Source organism: Sinohyriopsis cumingii, chromosome 14, assembly GCF_028554795.1.
Source record: "Sinohyriopsis cumingii isolate HCF-2022 chromosome 14, ASM2855479v2, whole genome shotgun sequence".
NCBI lineage: Eukaryota > Metazoa > Mollusca > Bivalvia > Unionida > Unionidae > Sinohyriopsis > Sinohyriopsis cumingii.
Genome location: NC_142974.1, coordinates 120,894,710 through 120,916,496, shown reverse-complemented (window position 1 = coordinate 120,916,496; position 21,787 = coordinate 120,894,710). Strand labels below are relative to the sequence as shown.

At 37.3% G+C, this 21,787-nt stretch overlaps 1 protein-coding gene across 2 annotated transcripts in view; it reads left to right on the top strand.

Annotated features, from left to right (window-relative positions):
* Window positions 1-11,749: 11,749 nt before the first annotated feature.
* Window positions 11,750-21,787, top strand: part of LOC149784721 (ras-related protein Rab-32-like) — a 60,028-nt gene continuing 49,990 nt past the window's right edge. The window contains exons 1-2 of one of the 2 annotated variants that reach the window (XM_089932748.1): window positions 11,750-11,885; window positions 18,862-19,029. In XM_089932748.1, coding sequence (XP_089788874.1) covers window positions 19,027-19,029 — 3 coding nt within the window. In that variant the 5' untranslated portion in view covers window positions 11,750-11,885; window positions 18,862-19,026. Of the gene's footprint in view, window positions 11,886-18,839; window positions 19,030-21,787 lie in introns of both variants that reach the window. The other variant, XM_089932749.1, reaches the window with a different exon arrangement.

Genomic DNA, 21,787 nt, shown 5'->3' with positions numbered 1-21,787 from the left:
CTGAAAAATAGGGCCCTTAAACTTGATGACTTTTTGAAGGATCAATAGTTTTCACGTCACCACTTCAAATTATCCGAATGTAAAATAGTCCTATTGCGTCTCTTTATCTTACTAGCCAATCATATCGCGTTTGCAAAGTATGGGAAATCCTCGTTCAGGCATAGTTTATTTCCGCTTGTGATCTGACCAGACTGTATTCAAGAACAACCGGTCTCAATCTGGAGGCAAATAGTTCAAAATTTGTCACCATTTTGCCAATTTTATTTTTTCATAAGATTATAATTTTCATCTCATCTCTTGAGCAGGCGTTAAAATCATGGCGTGAAAAGTATTGTTTAAATACAAAGAAATTGATCATACAACATTCATAACTAGTATAATTTTTTCTTTTGTGTCTTAAAACAGTGAACAGTCACGATTAATTTCACATTATAAAAATGTATTTTGCCTTAAGAAACACTCATTAGTACTGTCTAGCACCCAAAAGTCTGATATGCATTTGTTTTGTTTTCACTTTTATATTTTTCCAACTCCTGTCTTGGCATCCTTTTCATAACAATGAAAGCCGAAGAAGGCGGGGTGACGCAAATTATAGCTCTGCAAGGTGGGGTTGGGTAGAATTACTGGCATTCGAATAACCTTGTCTACTTTTGCGAAACAAAAATATGCCTTAGAGGTATGATACGTAGATTACAGAGAAGTGTCAACTGCTACTCCGTCGTTGTTTTAAATAAACGAAGCATTGTGGGGGTTTTTTTTGGGGAGGGGTTTGGGGTGGTTATTGGGTTTTAACGCCAATTTTCATTGACTTATATTTTAGTGGAGGAAGAACCCGGGAAGAAACGCAGAACCCCGGGAAGCTACTGGCAAGCTTTTTGACATATTCATGTTGGTCAAGCCAAGACTCTAACTCGCGCAGACAGAGATGACACCTGTGAGTGACCTGTACAAGCTTTTCGTACCACGCGACCACCCGGGACCACATGTCTGTTTTGTAAAGCTTTCATGGGGACACGTTCGTCTGGACTTAACAGACTGCATAGAGAATGTGTATTTATCTGTCTGCTATTAAACTAACAAAAACGTAACCCTTTGCAATTCGATTACATCACGCGGGATTCATATTATCACATCTCTTGAGACAGTATTGATATCATAAATACTATGCAGTTATAATATAAATGATGTCAAAAAAGGCATTCACCAAAAGTTTCGAAACGACTGTGTACTTTCTTAGCTGACGGCGAAGCAGGGTGGATGGACTATAAGCTTGTATGCAACTAAATTCACCTTTCATAATTCTTTCTGACTGATACATTTAGATTGTGTGTGTTTGTGATCTTGATTTTTAAGGTAGCCTTAACAATTTTTCAGTCATATTGCTACGACGTCTGCAGTTTGGCTGTTTATAATAATGTCTTGCACTGGGGACGTCTTGCTGCAGACATGTAGAATTATGTCCCACCCATCTTTGGGTAAATGTAACATTATGGATCTGTTTGGCGGAGAAATGTAACATTTGTAACATGGTGGGTCTGTCTGGCAGTTAACAGGAAACCCTATGTTAAATATGTACATAGGTTTAACCTTGTGGGACGTACATCATGCGTGCGCAACATAGGGCCCGCAGACCGGACCTATATCGCGATCTGGTTTTATACGCTTATTTACGTCATAACGGGTGGCTTTAAAGATCGCTTAACCGACATGCCTGGTATAAATGGAGACGAACGAGAAAGTAAAGGGAAATGTAATGTTAAAACTACATCCATTATCCACCCCGTCGTGAGAGTAACAAAGGCCCGCACTGATCCTAACCAAAAATAAAGTTAAGAGTGTTTGCATACATTCCAACACTCTACTTATAAACACACGAACATATTTTCACTCAAAAGGAGTTGGATGTAAAAGGGGATTAAATCTACACACATGGTCACAAAGAAACAAGAGTCAGAATGTTTATATACACACTATACACACAAATATATGAGTGGCGTTAAGGTATAGTTGTTTGTGAACAAGACATACTCATACATACAAGCAAATATTGGCAATGACAAATATCATTTCTATTTCCAAGACAACTGTCAGGCCCTTAAAAGGTCCGTTTGATTTTTTGCCGCACTTGACTTAAGTAACTGCTCCTTCCGGGTCTGGCTTCCCAAGCATCACATCTACTGCTGCCACTATCCCTAGACCGAGGATGAATGGCTAGGTAGAGTTAAGTGAGGATGGCTATCCTCATTTTCCCAATCCACGTCCATCGGAATGATGAACTCTTAGTGCTGATGTTGCTGTTATTTACAATCTTTCCATATCATAGCGATTATTTTACAAATGTTCCTCAGATATTCAATTCGACTAACTAAACACCCCAATACGCATCCCACATAAATTATCAGCAAATGCAGCACAACTATTAGTCGCAAACTAGTTCCAAACACACCATGTGGTAAACAAATTTTAGAACAAAGGAAAAATCTCAAAATCTTAGATCAATAGGAGGAATACACAAAAAACCTGATCAGTCCCCTTGGATAAACTCTAAACCAAAGATAAACACTAACGCCACCGAATATGGAAACAAACTGGAACAAGAATTAAAACTAAAACCCATCATTGCAATGGACATACAAGACACCTACCCTGGTTTCGTAAAAATATATACTGATGGATCCAAAACACCTGAACCACCCATAACAGCAGCTGAAGAAGTAATCCCAGAATATAATATTCAAATGGGAACCAGGCTACTAGATCATTGCTTTATATTCAAAACAAAATTCCGGGCTATTATTGAATCATTAACCTGGATTAAAGATAACAACATCCAAAAATCAGTAATCATCAGCGACTCTGCTAGTGCAATTACATCAATAAAAGCCCATAACACTAAATCAAGAGAAAATTTCCTTACTAAGACCTATCACCTGCTAAAAGAATTATCGACTAGAAATCAGATAGTTGAATTTAAAAGGAGTACTATCGCATATAGGAATCTTAGGTAATGAACAAGCTGATAAAGTCGCCAAAAGCAAATTAGGAGATCCAAACCCTGCCACACCTAAGTATAGCATATCGGTAGAAAGCTATACTCCACCCTGAAGGACGTTAACAGGTCCATTAAACCACCTAAAATAAACAGCTCGGACCAAAAAGTCATTAATCGTATTATGATAGGCAACACAAAATTAGCTGGCAGTTTTGGTAAACATTTAGGACCCAAACCATCGAACATAAACTGCTACCATTGCCATACCATATAAGACCTCCATCATATAGTCAATAGTTGTACTAAATATCAGTTGGCAGGAATTAAATTCCAACGAGCACAAAAAGGAATTTGGTCCCCTATCACATACCCGGAAATCATTGATGATAACAACCCCAACATAAATATAACATACCAAAACACCTTAAACTTCCTGGACGAAACTGGGCTCAAGGAAAAAATATAACACACTAACCTGTCAGGCATTAAGCGGGAATACAATAGCCGAGGAACGGGTGTCTTTGATATGTCATAAGAGACTTGTTTACTCAGCAAAGATACCCGCCTCTAAATAGGAAAACTACTAAATAGAAACAATAACTATATTTAATCAAAAATCAAAGTCCACAATAATTCCTCTCCATAAAACGCACCACATAAACCTTTGCTAAACCAAGTATAAAAAATTACCAAAAAAAAATCTTCTCTACCTTATTTATCTCAATTAACCTGCTAACTAATTACTCTAAACCTACCATATTAACAGTTCTCAATTAAAAGATGACAGCCACCTCACTATGAAATTTCTCGATCCCAAAACCTAATGTTATAAGGTGGTCCGAACACCCAAGACCATCGGGGCCAACCACAATAGGTTATGTAAGACCCCAAAACTTTAGCTCATATGAGGTGGTCCAAGTCCAAGACAAGGTGACAAACCAGAAATTTAAATAGCACACAAATGGTTGTCATCCAAGGTATCACCTCTTAACTAACAAACACAAAACAGCATAGAGTTTTTCAAAATTCTCAGTAAATTTTCGGCAATTCTATATTCAAAATTCGTGCAAGATATAATTTTTAGGACAACACCCTGGAGTCAAAGCCGCCTTCTGCCCTACATCCTCCCATGTCTCGGCCGGACACCAATTAATCAGCGTGCAATGCGCGCATAAATATTATACCAAAAGAAAACCTCTACAACGAAATATATGAGTGAGTGCTGGTACTACTCCCCTTCATCTACTAAACTTGAGAGAGGCGGAATGAAACATAATTGTGTGTTTGATCTATTCCTACTCATGATAGCCTATCATTTAGGTAGCATGGAATTCCTTGTTTAGCTACCTGACGGCTTCATTAACAGCACTCTCTGAGTGCATTAACCCAAGGGGTGTGTGGCTCTGATTCCTTCCCCCAGGAATAATTAACAGCCTGCGGTCCATGCATTAACCAATGGCATATGCACAATTGTGCGCACGCCACTTTTATTTAAAGAATCAATCAATCAATCAATCTTCTTAGAAACAAAAACAGACAGAAAGAATATGATCGAATATGTCAAAAGATCTGTTTGGAAGTGTTTTTTTTTAAAAACAATAAACAAAAAAGCAACAAACAAGCTAACATTATTTGTTTTTAAAATCAACATTATTTTAATAAGCCCCGCCAATTCAAACATCAATAAATACAGAGAAAAAATTGGATAATCCGTTCCTCTTTATGTAGAGCAACAAATAAATATTAAACATGGAATATTTATACGGATGGCATCGCTGGAGAATAAGACTAGACTTCCACAGAATTAGTACAGTCATTTTGCCATCGATAGACATTACGTTTCTGTATTTAAAACACACACACACACACACACACACACACACAGATAGATAGATAGATAGATAGATAGATACATAGACAGATACATACATACATACATAAATAGATAGATACATAGATAGATAGATAGATAGATAGATACATAGATACATAGATAGATAGATACATAGATAGATAGATACATAGATAGATAGATACATAGATATATACATAGATAGATAGATACATAGATACATAGTTAGATAGATACATAGATAGATAGATACATAGATAGATAGATAGATACATAGATAGATAGATACATACATAGATAGATAGATAGATAGATACATAGATAGATAGATAGATACATAGATATATAGATGATACATAGATACATAGATATATACATAGATAGATAGATACATAGATACATAGTTAGATAGATACATAGATAGATACATGGATAGATAGATACATAGATAGATACATAGATAGATAGATACATACATAGATACATAGATAGATAGATACATAGATATATAGATAGATACATAGATATATACATAGAAAGATAGATACGTAGATACATAGTTAGATAGATACATAGTTAGATAGATACATGGATAGATAGATACATAGATAGATTGATAGATAGATAGATACATACATACATACATACATACATACATACATACATACATATACTCTTCACAAAACCACTTTCCTATTTTCTCTTCGTCAGAGAAAAACCACTTCTAAAATAAGACAGTATATGCTCAAATAGAAATAAATTCAAGACTTCGCTGATGAAGAAAATATGCACCACACTATCGAATCTGTTCCTAATAATCTCACATTATTAAACTGAATACCATTTTCTCATAAAGTCGATAATATTTTCTTCCAGAGGAGGTAATCTATAAGAATTAAAATAGTCTACACTATGATCGTTGGGAAAGTAGACAGCTGTCTTATGGGATCTTGGAGGATAACTGTCGCTTGTGCTGATGACATAAGCTCGAACGTCTTTAGGTTTTCCACGAGGAAGTTCATTTTTAGCTCACACCAAGGGATTCCAAGAAGCTGTGTATGAACTGTGAGACAGAAGGTAATGAAGTTCCCAGGTATTAATTGTTTACCGGTAATGATACGCAATGCATTCACACTTGCTTTTCCCTTAAAAAGACCTGTCAAGTAAGTCGATGAGCGGGAGGTTGTAGAGAGAGAGCTTTGATGATGTTCCATCTTCAAAGGAGTCTTTGGAATTAGGGAATTGTCACTTTCATCTTCATATCACTTTTGGCCATTCTTCATACGACTCTTCATTTCTGAAATGTGGGTCCATGTTTCCTTCAGATACTCTGCCAACTTCTCTGCCATCCTTTCTTCGTGAAACATCATCAAACACTGCTCATGTTTCACTTTACAGGGGTGATATGTTAGACAGCCGTAACAATGTTCTTTGATTGGAAGTGTGATTCCGTTAGCTAAATGAGTAGAAAAAACGAGATTAATTGTTGTTCTTGTTCTGGCCATCGTGGCATCATGACTGTATCATTCTCTTGCCCACTTCTCGTCTGTGACTGATGTTCTGGACAGAAAACACCATTCTTACCGATCTGCATGGGTTTGTATTCCATGTTTTTAACAGTCTTGGGCAACTTCCTTTACACTATTGATTCCCAGAATATTTCGAATTTGCATACAAGACGACGTTCAATGTATTCACCGTACAAGGTTACACTAAACTTAAGTTTCGCATGGAGTTGACCGGATTTTACAGTGTGGAAATGCCCTTCGTTGCTTGCTCTTGAGTGAAATTAAATCCCCACAAAGCATATCCTACTGCATACTCATAGTACGAAATGTCGTGGTTACTGTTGGTTCCTTATTGTCATGTTGCTTCAAACAGTGTCCAGTAAGATGAAAATTAAAGTTTTTGGACAAAGGATCAAAATGTCCGGTACAAAACGTCTGGCCATCTCCAGTGATTTCTAGACTGGATACGTTGACGAGTTGGCACTCGAAAGTATTTTGATCTTTACTTCCATCACTGCCAGTCCTAGTTAGTACATGTTTTGGCAGTTCACATCGGAAAACATGATCTTCGATCTTGGATCAGAGCCAAGAGGCAACAGTCAATGTTTTAACATCTAATCGTCGTTGAGAATACTTGACTGTCGCTCTTTTAATAACTTTACTAACGTCGTGTCTCACATTTAGGTAAGACTTCCACAATTTCTATGTAGAGTCTGGCTTTTCCATGTTCGTTGTACGTTCTATGCATTTTCCCCCAAATGGAACCTTGTACGACTTCTATTCACTCTCAGAACTACATATACACCATTCAACAAATACTTGTCTTGCAACCACATATCCAAATGCAAAACAACCATCATGTCTAAACTACGTCATCGTTTCATTTTCTTTTGACGGTCATTAAATCCAATATTGGGAGTATCATCATCCGCAGTCAAAGATGTGTCGTTGAAGTTGCTCAAAGTGTCGAGGTTCCACACCATGCTAGATGTATGTTCTTTTCTTCGTTTTCGTACGTCAAGAGAATGCCGAGTAAATTCGGTCAGAATAAAGTGTCCATGCAGCTACTAATAGTTTGTTGTTTCAATCCATTTCGTGAAATAACAAATGCATGATACTATTGACTGGAGCTACTCTTAAACTGGCACTGGACTCGTACCATCCTTTTTGAAAACGTTGGCTTTCAGGAACAAATAGCTGCCATTCAGATTAATCTGATCGTCGGGTTCTGCTTTGATTTCAAATTAGAGAGGAGCTGAAGTAGTCAAAGACGACAGGGGATGAAAATCTACCCATTGGGATTAAAGCATTGTCAACATCGTCTGTGGCATGGTAAACAGGTCTCGTTCTAACTTTGAACATTTCACAAGAATCTCGCAGCGTCATGTTTGTTTTCTTTCTCTTTTTAAATAATCAACTCTCCGACTGTTGATCTTTATGTTTTGAAGGAATTCTTTTCCTTACGTCAAGGCTGCATTTTTAAAAGCATGCAGTCCTCGAGCGACCATATGTTTTAAGATGGATACTACTGTACGAAGAGCTGATTGAAACATATCACCTAAACCAGGTGTCTCAAACTCAATCCACCCTGAGGGCCTCATGAGGGCATGTTCGACGGCCCAAGGACCGTACCACCTTTGTTATTTCTCATGACACCTTGTGATATCAATCATTTTGCTGGCGACAGGATACGACTTGATGGGCCGAATGCGGCCAGAGGGACGCGTGTTGGAGACCTCTGTCCTAAACAATGTTCTCATCATGCGAGCTTCTCTTCGGTGCACAGGGCCTGTTATAATTATGTTTGGATTCGTTTTCAGAGAGGGTATTTAAGGGTAACATTTCATTTAAAGACTATAATAGTCAGTTCCAGATTTCCTTTTATGCTATTATTCACACTGTCTATACAATTTACGGACATGAAGATAGCGAGGATGTACAAATTCTCGGTAAACGTAAGGAGCTGTGACAAAATCTTGTGTGAAAGGAATGATTTAACAACGGGGCAGCTATTTCAACAACCCTGTACTCGAAGACGTTGTACTCAACGACATCGGATTACACAAACCTTATTCGGTAGGGTGGCGAAAATATTTGTAAGATCGGTCGTTGTTGTTGATGTCTTTGGCAGGAACGACAAATGTGTTTCCATCCAGAAAACAGCAAATAAATTGGAGAAAAAAAAAAGGATAGACAGCATTTTGACATCGGAAAAATTCAAGATTGTTAGTGCGAAATTAAACCATCAATAATACTATTGTGCATTGTCCGCTACACACGGAAGTGAAACTTGCATATTTTGAAGAGTGTCTTTACCATCTTTCTAGTCATATTCATCTTTTGTATTTTGGTTGCGTTGAATATTATCCAAGATTTTGGAAGAAATCAATTACATTATATCCACGCACTAGATCTCAAATTATTGTGAGTGATGAGTTGTCTTCAACGATCATGAAAATAAACTTGACACTGTCGTTTCGGTTCATTTAGTATTGAGTCCAATAACTCAGCAGACACTTTGAGCTTAAAAGTTTTAAATTTGACAGCATACTTTTAAGCAGCTGTTGTAAATCCTCTGGAAGTCACCTTTGCGGTCTCTCGAATGTGCAAATAATCGTTAGGAACTGCCGAAGGACTTTATTTGTTAGCTGATGTTTGCACTCTCGGCTTTGTGGTAGAGATAGATGGTATTGAATCAGACTCATTCGTGTCTTCCTCAAAACCGCTTACGAGAACTTCTGCCAACACTTGTCTCAGCGTATGAGTCGTCGTCTTCGATTAGCTTATGGTTGCTATATGTAAAGGTCTGATTGTTTCATGTTGATTCAGACTTTAGTTTGACTAGTGTACACATTCTCTCCGAATATAGAGAGCCCCCCACCCATCCACCTAAAGGGAGTAAACTCATTTACATGGGCGTATGGCGTGGGGGAGCAAACCATTATTGGAGATGGCGTGGGTGTGCAAAGTCAAAATCAAAGAATATATTATAATACTTATATACCGCGAGCAATCTATTTTTATATAATACGAGGATTTAAAAATGCAAGGACGTAAGAGTCACAACGGATGACACTTCTCGTCATTCGAAAATACGTTTCCAAAGAGACTTTTGACTCTTCTTCTCAAGATAAAAGTCAAGCTCATTGTTATTTCCGTCAAGAGAAAGGACACTGGGCTACGGAATGTCCACAATGTCAGAAAAGAAAAACACTGGAACCTGCGATATAGGAGACAAGAAAGACAAAACTAAAGATACCCGTTGTCAGTCTCAAGAAAAAGAACCCAAGTCCTCACAGTGTCCCAAGAAAAAAAGAGAACAAGGAGCATTTAGAATCTGAAGATGCAAATATCTCAAGCGAGGATTAATAAGTCGACCAACTGTAAGGAGAAACTTGCAGAGAAGAACAGTCAAGTGGTGCCACCTGTGTTAACCCTCTTTGGTTAATCACCGCCAAAGGCTCTTTAAAGGGCTATCCAGTTTTCTTAGAAATAAAAATATGATTCAGTCCTTGCCAATATTTGTCTGTGTCTTTGTGTATGTCTTTGTTTACAACCAACTAAAAGTTAAAACCCGCTCTTATGTTTGTTTGTGGATATCGTGTGAACATACGCACTCCTGCTCTCGATTGTGTTTGTATGTTTCATTCACCTTCTTTTTAAATCACACTCTTCTAATGTGCCTAAAAGTATAACGTGTGTAAGCATTCCTGCTGTTCTCATTGGTTAGTTATTATACGGATCTAGGTCACTCTAATGGCGTGTTCAATAGTATATAAAAAATTTGGTGTTGGATAGTTTAACAAAATTAGTTGTTGATAGTATACCGAAGTTAGGTGTTGGATAGTACCTCAAAAATAGGTATTGGATTATAGGTGTGGTTTTAACGTTACATTTCCCATTATGCCATAGGTAGGCATGCATTGTTCAACCTATGGTAATTTTTAACAGGATTTCCCCTTTGTCCATTTGTAGCCCCACAATGTTAAACGTGTGGACATTTTAAACAGGGTTTCCGTTCGTGACCAGATCTACCAATCATGTTGCATTTCTTAGCCAAACAGAGCCAGAGCGTTACAAGGTTACATTCCCCAAAGATGACATGTGAAGTATATATGGCCATTTGAAACATAGGATTTTCCCGTTTGTCCCCAAAACAGACTACAACATGTTAATCCATATGCGCAATGTCAGTTCCTGTTTGTCCCTACAACAACCACATGTTAACCCATAAGCGAAATGTCAATTCCCGTTTGTCCCTACAACAGCCACATGTTAACCCATATGCGCAATGTCAGTTCCCGTTTGTCCCTACAACAGCCACATGTTAACCCATAAGCGAAATGTCAGTTCCCGTTTGTCCCTACAACAGCCACATGTTAACCCATAAGCGAAATGTCAATTCCCGTTTGTCCCTACAACAGCCACATGTTAACCCATAAGCGAAATGTCAGTTCCCGTTTGTCCTTACAACAGCCACATGTTAACCCATAAGCGAAATGTCAGTTCCCGTTTGTCCTTACAACAGCCACATGTTAACCCATAAGCGAAATGTCAATTCCCGTTTGTCCTTACAACAGCCATATGTTAACCCATAAGCGAAATGTCAATTCCCGTTTGTCCTTACAACAGCCATATGTTAACCCATAAGCGAAATGTTAATTCCCGTTTGTCCCTACAACAGCCACATGTTAACCCATAAGCGAAATGTCAATTCCCGTTTGTCCCTACAACAGCCACATGTTAACCCATAAGCGAAATGTTAATTCCCCTTTGTCTCTACAACAGCCATGACATGTTAACCCATTGGCGTAATATTAATTCAACTTTGTCACTATAACCACAGGTGCTCGACGCGAGCTTGATGTTAAGGGGAAAAAAAAGCAATCACGTAAAGGAAATAATCATACAGAGTGACAAAAATACCTTAGATTACCCCCATGCTCCGTTCTGACATAGTACCCGCTCTATCTTATATATTATGATAGAGAAGGTCCTGTGTCAGAAGGGTCATGTGGGTAATATCAAGTATATTTGTCACTGTATGATTTTTTTTTCCTTTAGATGATTTTTGTTTCTTCTTAACATCAAGCTCGCGTCGAGCACCTGTGACTATAACGGCCCATGACATATTACCCCACGAGTGTTTTGTTAATTCCCGTTTGTCAAAGAACATTCCATGACAATTTAACCCGTAGGCGTAATGTTAATTCCCGTTTGTCCCTATAACAGCCATGGCAAGTTAACCCATAGGTGTAATATTAATTCCCATTTTTGCCTATAACAGCCCATGACACGTTAACCCATGTGCGTAATGTTAATTCCCGCTTGTCCCTATAACAACCGCTGACAATGTTCACACATGGCGTGATGTTAATATTTAGAACATAGTGTCGTAAAATGGTTTTGACTGTTTACGGTATGTTTATTTACGGACAGCTAAACTCACATGACTGAGCGTGATGTCAATCTCAGAACAAACGTCAAGTTTCATGCTGGACGATTACTTTTTGTTTTAGCGATATACGTCGTAGTAAGTATTATTTTCCTGATACTTAAAGCTGTTTTTTTTTTTTAAATTTTAGGTTTTCTTTATTGTATTGACGATGTTTGTCCATAACTTGTTCACAAAACGTCTGAAATCAGATGTTAAATAGGAACTTCTTGTAATTGGTTCATAGTGACAGCTACCTCTTACCCTTCCGACCCCATTTTATATATTTATATTTATTTAAAGATATAACGATTGGTATACTTGTAATTTCTGCGAAGATAAATCATCCTCATGTCCTTTTCAGGCAGGTAGGGCTATAGATAAGGTCATTAAAGTTTGCGAGGCCTGGGAGAATTTAGCCCTACAACGTAAGACGTATCACTTAATATTTTTGTTTTGGTACTACCCCAAAACAGAATTATCGGGTGATGCGTCTTACATTCTAGGGCTAAGGAGTAATCAGCTACCATATGTTGACACAGTAGGATGTCGACGAATTGCAACTTTAAAATAGAAAGAGAACTCTGGCCCCAAAACCCAACCTAAATGTCAAAATATCATTATGGGGTTGGAAGGGTCAGAAAAATCGGACAACATTTAGTTTTGCAGTGTAGCACTGTGGTTAAGCTGTCGGATGGGACCACCCACCCCACCCCCCAATGATCCAGCTGTCAGATGGGACCCCCCCCCCCACCAATGATCCAGCTGTTAGATGGGACACACACACCCCATGGTCCAGCTGCAGAATTTGTTAACTTGGAAAGGGAGGGGTGGGGGGCATTGTCAGTTTGATGTGGGAGAATGTTCACTGGGCTCAGTTGGCTTACAAGATTGTTTTGCACCTGTAATAAAGAAATTGAATTTCATTCAAAACAGAATTTAAAAATGCAATGATGCTACTATTATTTGAATATAATTTGTTTACTTTCTCTATTCTCACACCCTGGCCTCCACCACCATTTTTGTAAGAAGTAAAAATAAATATGATCTTGGTACACTTTTGATATCAGTTGTCTTTCATCTTGTAGATTTATTTATACACACATTCTTTTAAAAATATAGAACCGTAATGAGACAAACCTATATGTGGCTGATATTGGTCACTTGGGTTTATTAAAGTGCTTATCAGTGCCTCTGTGATTAAGGATTAGGATTTCAAATGCAAATTAGACATTTCACTTATAAATGAAGTATGCTACACCTGTAAGTGAAATGTGAGTCATTCACTCACTGCACATGTAAGTGACATGCATATGTCTTGGGCATTTCACGTATAAAATATAAATCATTTACTTACTACACTTATATTTAAGATAAAAGTGAATTCTGCTAAATTCAGTGAATTTGGGTTTACAGATTTAACTCCCACCTTCTGCTCTCTTGACATAAACTTGTGTTCTTATAAAGTCATCACTTTTTAAAGAATACATACATGTAAATGGGACCATAGGTTCGAACCCGGGCAGCTGAGTCATACCACAGACTAAATATAAAAATCATACTAGCAGCTGCCTCACTTGGTTCTCAGCATTATGAGGTTGGTGTTAGGACTGGTCAGCCTGGTGTCAGGATAATGTGCTTAGGTGGGACATAATGTTACATATCTGCAGCATGATGCCCCAGAACTAGACATTGCTATATACTGCCACACTGCAGACAATGTAGTGATATGACTTAAAAATTGTTAAAGCTATGTTAAAAATCCAAATCACAGACATGTATCATATAAATGACTATCAGTAAGTTCTGATAAAAAAAATCACATCCATTTCAATTTAATGACAATTTGAGAAAAGATTTCTAAATTATTAGCCTGCTGATTTGAGACACCACATTTGAAACGACATTTACAGTATCAGATTGTTATATGAACTAACACAAATAAGTGATAACCACGAAGTATATTTCTTCACCGAGTAATAAATACAATTTTTCTTCCAAACATACATTTTGGGCAGAGATCCATTATCATCCATACAACTGAATTTGAAAGCAGGTTTCAACTCATCAGAGGCAGTTAAATTTTCTTTCAGAATCAGATACCCATTCTATTTGAGCTGGTAAATAAAGACTGCCCCTAATTCAATTGTCAGGATGCGAATCTAGGACATTTGTATACACTGTACTCTAATAAAGACATTTGTATACACTGTACTCTAATAAAGACATTTGTATACACTATACTCTTATAAAGACATTTGTATGCACTGTACTCTAATAAAGACATTTGTATACACTATACTCTTATAAAGACATTTGTATGCACTGTACTCTAATAAAGACATTTGTATACACTATACTCTTATAAAGACATTTGTATACACTGTACTCTAATAAAGACATTTGTATACACTATACTCTTATAAAGACATTTGTATACACTGTACTCTAATAAAGACATTTGTATACACTATACTCTTATAAAGACATTTGTATGCACTGTACTCTAATAAAGACATTTGTATACACTATACTCTTATAAAGACATTTGTATACACTGTACTCTAATAAAGACATTTGTATACACTATACTCTTATAAAGACATTTGTATGCACTGTACTCTTATGAAGATTGAAAGCACAAAACAAAATCGCCATAGACAGCATGTCTGTGTAACATAATTCCATCATTGCAGACTGCCATGGTTTAAATTCTAGCATTAGTCAGAATTATGATAGTATTTGCTGACAAAATCTTTCAACTCCTGATTTGTGCCTTTAATAGCATCTTTCTATGTCAAATAATGACAGTCATAATAAAATATAATAATAAATAATAATAATAAAGCCCACAGCCTTTCCATTAGTAAAACTAATGGGTTCTCGCAGTCTACAGCCTTTTTATTACTGAAAATAATGGGTTCTCCAACAGCAGTATTTAAAGGTCTCTCTCTGTGGGGAGTTTGGGAGTCAAACATTGTGTTTCTCTAAATCGGGTTTGGGTGTCGAAAATAATTATTCCTGTGACATGTCATCTTCTGACAGCTATGCAGTTGGTTATTGTATATAATGTATTCCCCAATTCATGCAGGGGGCCCCCGAATGTCCGAGTGGTCTAAAGCGCTCTCCATTACAGATCACTGCCATCTCACCCCTGTGTTTGCCTTGGTTCGAGTCTTGAATTCAGCCAATGTGGGTATGTGAGAAAGCTTGCCAGTAACTTCTCGTGGGTCGGTGGTTCTTTCTGGGGTTTTCCCATGTTCTTCCTCCACCATTAATACTGGCCACCATGTATAGCCTATCGTGTGCTGAAAAATGCCATTAAACCCCACAGCAAAACAACAACAACCAATTCAGGCAAAATAAATGTACATGTAGAGTGATGTTCTAAATAGTTTTTAGCTCCATAGGAGGACTGTCATCTGTTGTCCATCATCTGTCATCTGACCATCCACTGGGACAAGTTGTTATTGCTACTCCTCCTGAATGAATGGTTATATCTACATAGGGTTTTTTCTTGCAGACTTCCTTTTTTGTCTAGTTGATTGTAAATGGTGCCAATCTGATGTCCAATATGGCCACGATGGCAGCCATGTTGAAAATCTTGTTATCGTTGGATTTCACTGAAAGACCTCTTATGATGTCTAGTTGGTTCTGAATAAAAATGGCAACAATGTTACATCAAATATGGCCAACACAGCAGACATCTTGAGACTTGTGTTATTGCTACTTCTCTTGAATGTATGGTCTTATCAGCAATGGTGCCAGTCTGACATCCAATATGGCCATCATGGGAACCACATTAAAAACCTTGTAATTGCAACTCTACTTGAACAGAAAGTAACATTGATATGGGTTTTCACCAGAAGACTTCTTGTGATGTTGGTCTTAAATGAAAATAGTGATGATCTGTCATCCAGTATGGCCACAACAGCAGTCATCTTGAAAACCTTGTTATTGGGCCTTAAGAATGGAAAGTTATATTGAAAATATTATCTTTACTCATGTGTAAATAGTCATGTGTAAATAGTCATGTGTAAATAGATGGTTACAGGCATACATCCAATATGGCTAACTCATCTTGGCAAAAACTAGTTCACTGTGACCCAATTTTCATGCTTGAATGACTTTTATATTTTCAGGTTTTTTTTGCTACACTGTCAGTAAATTGTAAAATTTATTATGCATTTCCGGCTCAAAGACAGTAACTTAATCATACCAAAACTAATTTAATGTAAGCTAATTTCAATGTTTCATTGCTTTTTTAATTTTTAACTCTTTGTTCATTAGATGCTCATTTCATTTGCTATGTGGATTTAACTTAAAAGACTAAGTCAGATCAATTTGATAAAATTTTCACACTTAAGTGACTTGCTGTATAGCTACCTGATGTTCATTATACACTCAGTATATTTATGAAAAATGCATTATGGATGCATGTAAAGATACGGAATCCTACTATATGAAAACTAGGTCATAGTGACCTAATGGTTTTGGTCAAGTGACATTTCAGTTAACTGTTTCATGTATCCTCATTATATTGGAATTTTTGAAAAATAAACAACACCAACAAGTAGAATTTGTGACCGGTTTCCTTTTATTGCTTCATCAGACTAATTCAATATCATTGTTTACAATAAAATTACATCATTAAATATGTTCTATTTTTAAGTGATCAATGATATAAACAATATGACATAAACAAGATGACATCATAGCTTACATTTATAACCTAACTGTTTTATTCTTTAACGAATAATTGACATCAAATTATATTGGAACCTATTTCACCAACATTATGAAAAACTTGAATAGAGGCATCAAAAGGAAGGTACTGTAATTCTGACATAGCAAAACAAGGTCACTGTAATCTAATTTTCATGCTCGAATGATTAGTATTATTTGGCTATGTGCCCATTACATCCTCAATAACTTGTAGCCTATTTCATCTACTCATGAAAACTGGTCTATGGCTGTATCTGTTGGAGAACAATAGCGTATAGGTCATGGTGATCTCATTTTCAGGCTTCAGTGAATCTGGTTCCAGTATACCAGTATGTATATAGTGCTTCTGTTGCTGAATCGATTTGTGTTTAAGAGTTGTTTTTAGTTTGGATCGAACCCACATCTTCCCGCATATGAGACGGACAATCTAACCACTAGGCCACCGGAGTAGTCTGTGTTGGTTACATATTTATATATTACAAAGTTATGACAACTGCCTTCTGTTTCACTCAGACTGTATGCTCAATGGCCATTTGTTAGTAATTATGGATTAAAGTTTTGTCCATAGCCTCCATGTTGTGTTTTGGAAGAGATGCCCAACCATAGCCCGACCACTCCAGTGGCCTTGTGGTTAGAGCATCTGCCTCGGATGCAAGAGGTTGTGGGTTCGATTTCTGGCCGAGTCCTAGCAAAGACTTGCAAAAATGGTACTAACAGCTGCCTCGCTTGGCACTCAGCATTAAGAGGTTAGTGTTAGGACTGGTCAGCCTGTTTTCTGGATAATGTGACTTGGTGGGATATCATGCTACATGTCTGCAGCATGATGCCTCAGTGCTAGACATCACTATAAACTGCCACACTGCAGACATCATAGCAGCATGGCTGAAAAATTGTTAAGGCTATGTTAAAAATCCAAAATCACACACCCCCACCCCCACTCCCAACCATATCCTCATTGTTGCTTTGGTTACAAAGGCCAGCACATTGCCCTCGAACTTCCTGGATATTTGTTGTACCCTTAAGTATTTTAATGCCACATTTACCCATGTGGTCATATGCACTTAATGTGTTAACAGTGAACAGCAAAGACCCAGGTCTGGCTGTCATAATGTGCTGGCAGATCAGGGTCTGTGATGCTTCTTCATTCTACATAACTATATATAATTTATAGGAATCCACTTAGACCCTTATGTGCTGGCACATCAGGGTCTATGCTATATCTTTATTGTATGTATTATATAATATTCTATGTACATGTGTTATAAAATATCTGTGTATTAGATCAGGGTCTATGCTATATCTTTATTCTACGTATTATATGTATGATTTATGGAAAGCCACATAGACTTTATTTGCTGTAAGCTTCATGCTGCATTATATTGATTTAGAATTTAAAGGAAACTGTGAAAACTTTTATGTGCTGGCAGATCAGGATCTATGTGCATTCAATTTATTTAGGAGATAAATTGCATAGACTCTTAAGTGCTTGCAAGTCAGGATCTATGCTGCACTGCTTTCTATACATATGATGTAAATGAAACTGAAAAGTCTATTCTATGCTGGCAATTAATGCAATGTCAGATCAGGGTCTACAGTGTGTGTTGTTGGGTGTACACATGTATATTACTTGTCAACTCAGTGCAGAACATGTTGGATCACTCTTTGTACCAGAAGAAGCAGACTGGTTACAGCAAATGTTTCTTGTTGAGATGATACAGCTTGAGATAAAGATAGCCATGTATCATTGATAACATGTACTTATAATGTGGCATTCATTTCATGTACACTGAAGTTTACTGTGCTTATATAACAATGAGATTTTTAATGACTCATCATCAAAACTGAAACTGCAATTGAAACTCTAGGAGATTCTGTATAAGGGACCAAGCATTTAATCTTGTGGGTGGGGTCTGGGATTTTCTTTCCAACCAGGATAGTTTGTTCCTTTTTCTCTCATTTTTTCCCTGCAAATATGTGGATAGAATAAGTTCTATTTTGCTACAAATCAGTGTAAGAGTATTACTTTTATTATATTTTCATGCTTTTTGGTCACCTGCTCTTTTTCACCTAGCTATCCTAGGTATTAGACCCCCTTCCCACAAAGTAAATGGTTGGTCCCTAATCCATAAAAAAATGATGAGATATAAGGTCAGTCAGTTTCAGAAGTCATGATATTATTGAGGTCCCTTTCTCAAATATATTTATCTTTATTACATGTATTTCTAACTGACTTCATGTTCATCTTAATTATAGGTTTTTCTTCCAGATTTCATAGCTATCTTATTTAAAGGTTTATCTTCCTGATTTCATATTCATCTTAATTTATAGGTGTATGTTCCTCATTTTATAGTCATGGTGAAAGCAGAGTTACACCCCAGCTGAAAACAGAAATACTTTAGCAAGAATAATAAGTAACCAGTCACAGCTAGATCTGTACAAGAATAATAAGTAACCAGTCACAGCTGGATCTGTACAAGAATAATAAGTAACCAGTCACAGCTGGATCTGTACAAGAATGGTAAGTAACCAGTCACAGCTAGACCTGTACAAGAATGGTAAGTAACCAGTCACAGCTAGATCTGTACAAGAATGGTAAGTAACCAGTCACAGCTAGATCTGTACAAGAATAATAAGTAACCAGTCACAGCTAAATCTGTACAAGAATGGTAAGTAACCAGTCACAGCTTGATCTGTACAAGAATGGCAAGACTCAGTGTCAGATTTTCTGCTTACTCTGTCCATCTCATGCACCAGGGAGGAATCAAAATACCCAGTCATTCAATCTCATGCACTAGGGAGGGATCAGAATACCCTGTCATTCAATCTCATACACTAGGGAGGGATCAGAATGCCTAGCCATTCAATCTCATGCACTAGGAAGGGATCAGAATGCCCAGCCATTCAATCTCATACGCTAGAGAGGGATCAGAATGCCCAGCCATTCAATCTCGTGCACTAGGGAGGGATCAGAATACCCTGTCATTCAATCTCATGCATTAGAGAGGAATCAGAATGCCCAGCTATTCAATCTCATGCACTAGGGAGGGATCAGTGTCCAGTTATTCAGTCTCATGCACTAGGGAGGGATCAGAATGCTCAGCCATTCAGACTCATGCACTTGGGAGGGATCCGAATTCTCAAACATTGTGCAATGGGGATGAAACATCATTCACTAATTGGAAAGCAAATATGACAAAACATTTTACCATGAAAGTGTCAAAAATTCATTTATGAGTTTTAGAGAGAAACTGAAAGATGGATTTATATATTGTGTCATGCCATCAAGTTGTAGAGAGAGAGAGAGAGAGAGATGGATTTATATATTATGTCATGCATGTTTTTAGAGAGTGATAGAGAAATGGATTTAGATGTCTCAGGCGTTCAGAATTTAGAGAGAGAGAGAGATGGATTTAGATATTGTGTCAGGTCATCATGATTTAGAGAGAGAGAGAGATGGATTTAGATATTGTGTCAGGTCATCATGATTTAGAGAGAGAGAGATAGATTTAGATATTGTGTCAGGCCATCATGATTTAGAGAGAGAGAGAAATGGATTTAGATGTTGTATCAGGCCATTATGTTTTAGAGAGAGAGAGATGGATTTAGATATTGTGTCAGGCCGTTATGTTTTAGAGAGAGAGAGATGGATTTGGATATTGTGTCATGCCATCATGTTGTAGAGAGAGAGAGAGAGATGGAATTAGATATTGTGTCATGCCATCAAGTTGTAGAGAGAGAGAGAGAGAGAGTGAGATTTATATATATATTGTGTCAATCAAGTTGTAGAGAGAGAGAGAGATGGATTTATATATTGTGTCAGGCCATCATGATTTAGAGAGAGAGAGAGAGATGGATTTAGATATTGTGTCAGGCTATCATGATTTAGAGAGAGAGAGAAATGGGTTTAGATGTTGTATCAGGCCATTATGTTTTAGAGAGAGAGAGATGGATTTAGATATTGTGTCAGGCCATTATGTTTTAGAGGGAGAGAGATGGAATTAGATATTGTGTCATGCCATCAAGTTGTAGAGAGAGAGAGAGAGAGATGGATTTAGATATTGTGTCAGGCCAATATGTTTTAGAGAGAGAGAGATGGAATTAGATATTGTGTCATGCCATCAAGTTGTAGAGAGAGAGAGAGAGAGATGGATTTAGATATTGTGTCAGGCCAATATGTTTTAGAGAGAGAGAGATGGATTTGGATATTGTGTCATGCCATCAAGTTGTAGAGAGAGAGAGAGAGAGATGGAATTAGATATTGTGTCAGGCCATCAAGTTGTAGAGAGAGAGAGAGAGAGAGTGAGATAGATTTATATATATTGTGTCAATCAAGTTGTAGAGAGAGAGAGATGGATTTATATATTGTCAGGCCATCATGATTTAGAGAGAGAGAGAGATGGATTTAGATATTGTGTCAGGCCATCATGATTTAGAGAGAGAGAGAAATGGGTTTAGATGTTGTATCAGGCCATTATGTTTTAGAGAGAGAGAGATGGATTTAGATATTGTGTCAGGCCATTATGTTTTAGAGGGAGAGAGATGGAATTAGATATTGTGTCATGCCATCAAGTTGTAGAGAGAGAGAGAGAGAGATGGATTTAGATATTGTGTCAGGCCAATATGTTTTAGAGAGAGAGAGATGGAATTAGATATTGTGTCATGCCATCAAGTTGTAGAGAGAGAGAGAGAGAGAGAGAGAGATGGATTTAGATATTGTGTCAGGCCAATATGTTTTAGAGAGAGAGAGATGGATTTGGATATTGTGTCATGCCATCAAGTTGTAGAGAGAGAGAGAGAGAGATGGAATTAGATATTGTGTCAGGCCATCAAGTTGTAGAGAGAGAGAGAGAGAGAGTGAGATAGATTTATATATATTGTGTCAATCAAGTTGTAGAGAGAGAGAGATGGATTTATATATTGTCAGGCCATCATGATTTAGAGAGAGAGAGAGATGGATTTAGATATTGTGTCAGGCCATCATGATTTAGAGAGAGAGAGAAATGGGTTTAGATGTTGTATCAGGCCATTATGTTTTAGAGAGAGAGAGATGGATTTAGATATTGTGTCATGCCATCAAGTTGTAGAGAGAGAGAGAGAGAGAGATGGATTTATATATTGTGTCAATCAAGTTGTAGAGAGAGAGAGAGATGGATTTATATATTGTGTCAATCAAGTTGTAGAGAGAGAGAGATGGATTTAGATATTGTGTCAGGCCATTATGTTTTAGAGAGAGAAAGATGGATTTAGATATTGTGTCATGCCATCAAGTTGTAGAG